The 8578-nt window shown below is 34.4% G+C and overlaps 2 protein-coding genes across 2 annotated transcripts in view; one reads left to right on the top strand and one right to left on the bottom strand.

Annotated features, from left to right (window-relative positions):
• The window catches only part of spats2 (spermatogenesis associated serine rich 2), a gene marked incomplete in the record, with an annotated part of 17593 nt that extends 15043 nt beyond the window's left edge, over positions 1–2550 (bottom strand). Inside the window, 2 exon segments of the mRNA XM_024293291.2 lie at positions 16–188; positions 2395–2550.
• Positions 2551–3178: 628 nt separating this feature from the next.
• Positions 3179–6959, top strand: pym1 (PYM homolog 1, exon junction complex associated factor). Its single transcript, XM_024294014.2, has 3 exons — positions 3179–3452; positions 4707–4800; positions 6019–6959. Exons 1-3 carry the CDS (start codon positions 3422–3424, stop codon positions 6539–6541), a joined length of 648 nt encoding a protein of 215 aa, XP_024149782.1. The 5' UTR covers positions 3179–3421; the 3' UTR covers positions 6542–6959.
• Positions 6960–8578: the final 1619 nt, after the last annotated feature.

Here is an 8578-nt window from a genome sequence, read left to right as displayed (position 1 = left end):
AAAAAAAAAAAAAAAAAAAAAAAAAAGTTCCAATTTTGAATAGTAGAACTGTCCTTGCTTAAGAAGATGCCAAAAAAAGATCACAACTGGCAGGAAGAATGGACCAACAAAGCTCAAATCCAGGCCTATAGCATTTGTTCACAAGCAGAGGCTTTTCTCCTTTTTCCTGCAGCCGAGAGGAAGCGAGTCTGCAAAGCAAAAGAAACCAGAAAAATGAATACACAAGTGAATAAGAACACAAAGTCAACACATTCTTGTGATTTAAAATGTTGTTTGCTCATCAACAAATAGCTGAAACTAGATATCTAACACACAAATGCAAAAAAGGAAAAGAGAAAAAAATGCAAGCCAGATGAAATTAATTTTTTTTTGTCAATGAAATATGATTTATGTAGATATTTTACATGTAGCATAATTTTTGCAACAAAATCTTCACTTAATATATCTGAATGTATCGAGTCTTGCAAACTAAATTGAGCTATTTTTTTTTAAACTTCACAGAAGCATAAATGTTGATTTCACCAACTGTTAAGAGTTAACTAACTATATATGTGTATATATATATATATATATATATATATATAACTATTTAACTATACATGTCATATCTGTGCTTTAAAAATGTTTAACTGATAACAGGATTGCTGTTTAATGGTTTCAGCAGTTTAAAAAAAAAGAAGAGAGTTATGAACTTCGGACTTTGATACAGTTCAGTTTCATTACTGTAAATGAAACTGGAAATCTTATGAAAGCTAGCACTCGGGGTAGTTTCATAGCAAAAAATTTGATTAAAATCATATTGAGGAAAAACAAACAGTGGTGCCAGCTGATATGCAAACAATAAATCCAGTTTTTTTTTTTCATAATCAGCTGTGTCCGCATGTAGGTTTGCTTTTCTCCTCCAATTTTTGGAGAAACAGAAACCTAAAAAAGAAGGCTGTGTAAACCAACACCCTCATGATTGGGAATTGGCATGTCACAGTCCCGGTTCCACCACACCTTCGCAGACGTCAAGCTCACGTTAACCCGGGCTGCTGTGACGCTACAGTGGGCATTCATGCAGCCCTTAAGACAAATTCTGTTTATCAAGAGGGATGGTGCTTGAGAATTTAAGGGAGCCAGCTACACTTGTGTAGATTCAACAAAAACTTCAAGTGGGATAAAATAAAATCAAGACAGGTTCTTTTTTTTAAGAGACAAAACATGTTTTTGCCATGTGAAATGAGGAAAAAAAAGACAAGAAATCACAAATAAAATACTTGAAAACACTAAGTACGAATAGTGATGTTTACTTTAACACTCATATTGTTTTGTGATTAATTAATTTTGTTGCAGCAGATATACTTGATCCATTTAATCGCAAATATTAGTGTTAATCCAGAGTTGACACCTCTCAAAGAACCTTCAGCCTCTTTCAAGCAACCAAAACAAACGCCATGTCACATTTGCAATATTGACTTTAGCCTTGATTGCTAAGATTACATCCTGATTGGATCGATTCCAGAGATTCCTCCATCCTCTCACGTACAACCGCAACGTCGCCCTTCTGTTGCACATCAAATCGGCCTATGTAAAATTTACTTTAAATTTACAAAACATACATGCAAACACTTAAAAAAAATCAAGTCAATTAAAAGAGGAAGCGGTTTGGTAGGCTGCTGTTCATATGGGTCCTTTCTTCTCTTTCTCCTGCTAAAAATATCTCGCAAAAATGTAACCCACGTCTGCGTAATTCTTCTTCGTTAGTGAAATAAAAATGTTTATTATTATGTTATTTTATATTAAATCGACGCCGTTGTAAGATACAGGTTTAGTACAAATGGAGAAAAATCGGCTAACAAAATAAAACACTGACCAATCAACACTTTGTTAGCTGATATCTGCTTGGAGCCGTTAAAAACTAAATCACTCGTTATTCTAACGAGTAAAAAAATAGCCTCGTTATTATTATTAGTATTTTAAGAATTGTAACGTCCACATCTCCATTTGTGCTTCAGACATTTATTTGGGTGAAACCCCCCTCCATTCCTATTCAGCTCCCTCGTCCAGAGGTTACGTTACCGTTAGCATGCTAACAATACGAGCGCTAGCCTGACGCAGCTCTGCTCGTTATTTAACAAACGGAATAAAAACTCGAGCGAAAAACTGCGATATAGAGTGCAGCACACATTACAGATGTTTCATAGCGGGGTAAATAAATAAATACAGTTTTAAGGACACGCTAGCGCAAAGCTAGCTGGCTGCTCTATTGGTCAGTGCTGTGTTCAGGCACTCAACTTTGGTGGAAAATAACTAAGATGCTCTTTAAGCTGCGGCGCTTTAATCCGGTTGCTTTAAGACAAACAGTTTTTTATTGATGATTAAAAAAAACTTAAAATAAATTTAAATACCTACTTGATGCTGGCAACAAAGTCTACAGTAGCTTCTGGAAAAAGGTTACCGCAGATCCAAACGCCAGCCGTCTTTAATGCCAAGTAGTCTGCTGCTGTGGCCAATTATTTTCCTCGACCAGGCCCCTTTGTGGTTGCCAGGTTGGGTTCACAAAATATTTGTTTTCAATTTTATTATTATTATTATTATTTACGTTTATCTAAAGAAACAGTGTCCCAACTTTTCATATAAATTATATTGTGAAGGTGACATTTTTTATTAACTTGTTCACTTGATTCAAAATAATAGATGATAAAATATGAATAATAATCATTGTTATTCTATGTTGTTTATGTTACGTCAAATTAAAAAAAATATATATTACATAAAAATCTCAGTTACACCTGTTGTATTTTGGATTAAAATTATATTCCAAAATATATTTGTTGTATAGATTTTTCTATTAACTTTGAAATCCATTTTAGATTAAGGATTATAACTTAAGGTGTCTATTTTGGATAGGAGTTTTTCAGAATGCGAAACTGTGCAGAATTTGCAATTATCTATTTTGAGGTAACACATTTACCTATGCCTATTCTTCTCAAAAAGTTTATTTGTACAACATTCCCACAGAAAGGGCAACTAAAATAAATCTTAGATTATTTTATGAATACGTCTGTTTTGATTTTTTTTATTACTATTTTTCTTTCTTCCCCCCAAAAATTATCATTTTGTGTAAATTACTAACTAGTTGATAAATCATTAAGTAGTAACAGTGACCAATATGCTTTTTAAATTATATCTGGCAACTCACGGTCCACGTCGTCATTTCCGAGGTAATACGGCAGGGTCCGCTCGATTTACCTCCCGGCTCCGCCAGCTACCGTTTGAGTTGTTTGAAGGGGCAGTCATGTTATCTCCTTTCTACTTTAGGCTCCACTTTAGAACAAACTCAAACCTATGTCTGAAAAGCGGTAGCGCTGCGAGGGATTAAACAGAAAGGGGGACGCAGGGTTCAATAGAGGGGAACGAAGCAGCACATTACTCCAAAATGGCAACCCCCTATGTCACAGATGAATCTGGTAAGGTTGGTGCAGGTGGCAAACCTATTTTAAACCGAATCCAAATTCAATTCATTTACATTTTTGCTTTTTTAGCTCAGATTTGTATTTTTCATCAGCAACACATATCTATAGTTATTTTGCACCACGCATTCGACTTCAGTGTTCTGCTATATTAGCAGCTCCTGCTGCTAACTTCAAATTTCTCCTAGACTAGAGCGATAGTTAGCTTCTTGCTGTCGCTCTCCGAGGGTTATCACACATTTCTGTACGATTATTATAAAAAAATTCCTAACTAAACAAACAACTTTCTGATCACAAATGTTTCACATTCTCTGTAAAGTATAGCAGTCCTATTTTTATGTAGTTATTTGACTGATGCTGCCTTAGCTAGCTAGCTAGCATTAGCATTGTCACTATAACGTGACGAAAGCCACAGCAGTCAAACACACTATGACGATATTTTATGACCACTGGAGTTCTAACAGAGATAAAAAATTAGAAAATTACTTTATTTATTTCTTATAAGCTTTCATGAGTGCATCGATGTTCTGAAAATGTGGGGAAATTGTCTTTTTTTTTATCTGTCTTGCTTTCAACCATAGTTTAAGAGTTGTTTTTATTAATGAATGCGTTTTATTCCGCCTTTGTTACATAGTTTTATTCATAAGGCAACTGTTTTTTGGGGAAAAAAAAGCTTTAATAAATAAAATTTGCTTGATATTTTTTCATTTTATGTGATAAATTAGGCGCCTACTACAGCTACAAATACTGTATTATTCATTGAATATGATATGATGCGAAATATGCAACAACATATTTTGTAAAATTATTTTTACAAATAAATATTTGTCATTTTAAGTGATGATACATTTGTAAGGACAATGTTATTTTTTGTAGTAACTCTAAAACAAATAGCGAGAATGCCCTCTGCTGGTTTTCTACAAGTGAAATGAGTTTCCGTTTCCAAGGAACAGTGCCGTAAATTGTTCTGGCTTGACGCAAAATTAGGAACTCACAGTTCTCATTAGACCTGAGAAACTTGATTTGGACTTAAACAAAAAATAATCATCTCTATGTTAATATATTATTTGGTGGGAGTTTTAATGAATGTTATTGGGTCATTTCATTAAAAAAATATTGCAAGAAAATCTGAGTGCAAATCTTACTTGATTTTAGGTCTAGATTTCAGAAACTGGTACACATCTGAAAGTGAGTGCTTTAGTGGAACAGGAGCTCTTACCAGTGTCTGGTGTTCTGCCTGTTAATCTTCAGGAAAATACATTGCTGCTACCCAGCGTCCTGATGGGACATGGCGGAAGCCAAGACGGGTCAAAGATGGTTACGTTCCCCAGGAGGAGGTCCCCGTGTAAGTCTCTTAAAGTGCCATGAAGGCAGTCGTGTCTACTGATTTCAGACCATGCCAGAAACTGTCTCATGCCCAGAGCTAATCATTTAGTGTGGGAGGATGTGAGAACTCGTGTTTAAGCTCCATATTTGATACAGAACTTGGTCCGTTAATGTGAGTAGATTCTGGGAGAGCAAAAGTTCATGACATGATTTAATAATAAATGCTGTACAGAAAAAATTGCAATTTTTTTGGAATTTGTCTGACAAGGAATGTGTTGGACCTAATTTATAAGAGTTTATTATATATACAGATATAAGTTCCCTGGAATTTAATGGACGTCTGAGCAATACAGAAAAGTAAAATCATGTGAGATTTTTTACAGAAACCCATCTGGGTTTATTCAAGATTGTAACACCTCTGTCGAAAAATAAAATAAGATAGAGTAAGTAAACAAATAGAACAACTCTAACATAACAAGTCCAAATCAAATTGATTTTTTGAAAATTAAATTGGTAATTTTTTTATTTTTATGTTTTTTTTTTTTTTACAAAATCCAAAATCAAACCCAATTTGCATACCTTAAGATCAAAATCGTTCTTAGGTCAATTTTATTCAGTCTTGCTATTAAGACCTCAAACTCATTTAACAATTTGTTTCCACGGTAGCGAGAAGAAAACGTAACTTGTGATTTATGGGTAAGAGGAATGTGGATTGTATGCCCTTGTCTGGCACCATAAGATTGAAGTTAATCTTTTTTTTTAAATTATTTTTATTTTTTTTTAACAGTTGAAATTGTTAGAATACTTGCCCTGATTGATCAATACAGAAAATGTATCTGATGAATATTGATATGAAATGGTTAACAACTGTAATTTTGGAAAATCAAACTATTGAAATGTGCTGAGATGAATCAGAGGTGCTAATCAAACATCTGACTTAAAGAAGATATTCTTACTTTTTTGCACACACATCATGTTCACAGAGTTTGGAAACTTCTAGTTTTCAGAGCAGTTCTAAGAGCATACTATAAGGATCCTTTAAAACGTTCTCTTTGTGGGTTTTTCCTCAAATTCGCCGACTCATGTGTTCATTAGAGGTCAGTGGTGTATTGTGCAGTCTTCCAAATAGATCCACCAAGTAAATGCAGAAAATAAGTTTATAAAATGACTTTTGGAGTCTAAAAACTTGTGTGAGACAGTTTCATTTGTGATTTTATTGTCTTTTCTGTTATGTTAGGTATGAAAACAAGTATGTCAAGTTTTTTAAGAGCAAACCAGACCTGCCTCCAGGACTCAGTTCCTCTGAAGCGGCTCAGCCAAAGCAGCAGCAGCAGCAGCAGCAGAAGAAGACATCCGGCAGTGGAGAAAGTGAAGCAGCAGGTCTGTCCAAGTCTGCCAAGCGCAACATGAAGCGCAAAGAAAAGCGAAAACAGCAGCAGCAGCACCAGGACCAGGACGATGATGTGGAGGTAGAAGCTGTGAGCAACGCTGTGGAAAATGTCTCCATTTCTGACAGAGACAAGCCTTCAAGCAAGGCAGAGGAAGCGGCCCCTGCTCCGTCTCTACACGACCCCCCAGAAGCAGCAGCTGAGAGGGCCAAGAAGATTAAAAACCTGAAAAAGAAGCTGCGACAAGTCGAGGAGTTGCAGCAAAAAGTGGACTCCGGGGAAATAAAGCAGCCAACAAAGGATCAGCTGGAAAAGCTGGGCCGGGCGGAGGCATTACGAGAGGAGCTCGAGCAACTGGAGAGTGACTCTTAAAGCAATAAAGGACGAGTCGGAATGAGCAGAAAAACTTCAACCGAAAGAGGGACCTTTGCTTCATAGCTAACATACCTCCACACCTCTCAGCATTCATGAAGACTGGACCCAAACATCCCAGAACATCTTTGTGAGGCTTCACAACTCAACATTAGGGGGAAAAAAATCGTTTTTTTAGGACGTCCGAGAAGTATTGTGATCTCTGCAGCTGCATCGGCCTGGCTCATCTTTTATAAATACATTTTAAATTGTAATTAGTTTTGTGCTCGTTCCCATTTTGTACCTCTCGTTTAATCCACACAAATGAAATAAATACAATTCTGTTTCAGAGAAACCGGCTTATTTTACCCATTTGTTTTAGAAATGTATATTTTTGTTAATAATTTCAATTCATATCCTAATAAAACCTGCTCCACAATAGAAGACTGACATTATTGGCAATTAAAAAAGTTAGGAAAAGAACACCATTAATCCTAAATTTAAAATAAAATCCTTAATTTCCATTTAAACTTATGTTACAGTAGTTAGATTTTAGTTTAACCTAAAAGACATTTGGATACTAATGCATTAAATACTGTTTAGAGTTGACAGTTTTTATAATTACTGTTTGAGAAGATCTGTATTACTGTTTTTAAAAAGAGAACAACATAAATAAGATCTACACATTATTGTTCATTTTGCCACTTTCAAATTGATTTTAAAAATAGAAAATGCTACTTTACTGTCAGATTGAACTTTAATCTGTTACTGAAAATAATTATTAAATACAATAATTTGTCTGTTTTTGTGACATTGACCAACTCTTGTTTATAGTTAAAAAAATGTTTAAAAAAGTACAAAACTTAAAAATATACACATAATTCTTACACAAACTAGGGAATTATCTACAAAAAACATTTTTACATTTATAGAAAGTTTTTTTCTTTTATAAGAAAATGGAAGATGAAGAGAGGTGTATTTGGATATATTTAGTTTTTATTAAAAACTTTACTTTCTTTTAAAAATGAACTGTTATCCACTTGTCTGGCTTCAGAAGTTTCTAGTTTTATTCTGGTTTACTTCCTAACCGCAGTATACTGACCCACATCATGACACTTACACCGTCATAAATCACTAATTCAATAAAATACTTCAACAGGAATGCACTTTTTGTTATTTGTTTGAATATTTGTTAATTTTTTATTGTGATGGACACCAACGTGAAGCATAATAGCTGTTGTTTTAGGAAGGATTTCTTTGTTTCTCCTTTGTTTTATCTGAAATCTTAACCGTTGGTGTCTCCTTGTGGCATTTCAAAGTAAAATTGCTTTTAGCAAAGTGATAGTTTAAGAGATTTTTTTTTCCAACCTTTTTTTCCAGCTTCTGATTGAAGCTTCAGAGATCTTTCTGTGATTTTATTTTTTAATCATCTGCCCGTCCTAGAAGTTACACAAATCTACATCGATAATGTTGCTTTACTTTTGTCAATAAATGATTAACAAAGTAGTTTATCTTTTTTATTTGGAGGTCTTATAATAAGATCTGTAAAAATAAACTTTTATATCTTGTTATTCTTTAAGGGGCCATAACATTTATTTATAAGACTCATAATACTATGAGATAACACATAAGATCGAAGAGAGTAAGTAACACAAGAGTTGATTACATCCTGTGTAGATGATGTAATCTTAAAGATCTGCAACTAAAAACCAAATCAAGCACTTCCAGTTGTTACTCTGTGGCTAACAGTAAATTAAAAGCTGCACACTACTACAGTAAGCTGGTCTGGGAATTATTTTTATGTTAAACCTTTTGTTTTTCTGCCCATTGGGTTGGGATTGTAACAAGTATGCAGAATATGGGGTAAGATGGAGGCAGAGGATCCACTATTGTGACCCAAAAGGAAGCAGCTTAAAGTCGAAAAAGTAGGCTAAAAACTTCTCTGTCCAAAAAGGGGAAATATATATATTTATATAAATTCCTGTAGGAATTGAAAACTAGAAAATGACAGTTTTAGAATAATTTTGCCCCCAGAGCAGGTAATAGCTGGAAAAATTA

Source organism: Oryzias melastigma, linkage group LG7, assembly GCF_002922805.2.
Source record: "Oryzias melastigma strain HK-1 linkage group LG7, ASM292280v2, whole genome shotgun sequence".
Taxonomy (NCBI): domain Eukaryota; kingdom Metazoa; phylum Chordata; class Actinopteri; order Beloniformes; family Adrianichthyidae; genus Oryzias; species Oryzias melastigma.
This window is presented reverse-complemented; position numbering and strand designations above follow the sequence as displayed.

What these genes read in the sequence shown, in the direction of transcription:
- pym1 (XM_024294014.2), top strand. Translation starts at nt 3,422, where the DNA reads ATGGCAACCCCCTATGTCACAGATGAATCTG. An exon ending in CTATGTCACAGATGAATCTG is followed by an intron (nt 3,453 to 4,706) that starts GTAAGGTTGGTG and finishes GTTAATCTTCAG; the next exon opens with GAAAATACATTGCTGCTACC. An exon ending in CCCCAGGAGGAGGTCCCCGT is followed by an intron (nt 4,801 to 6,018) that starts GTAAGTCTCTTA and finishes CTGTTATGTTAG; the next exon opens with GTATGAAAACAAGTATGTCA.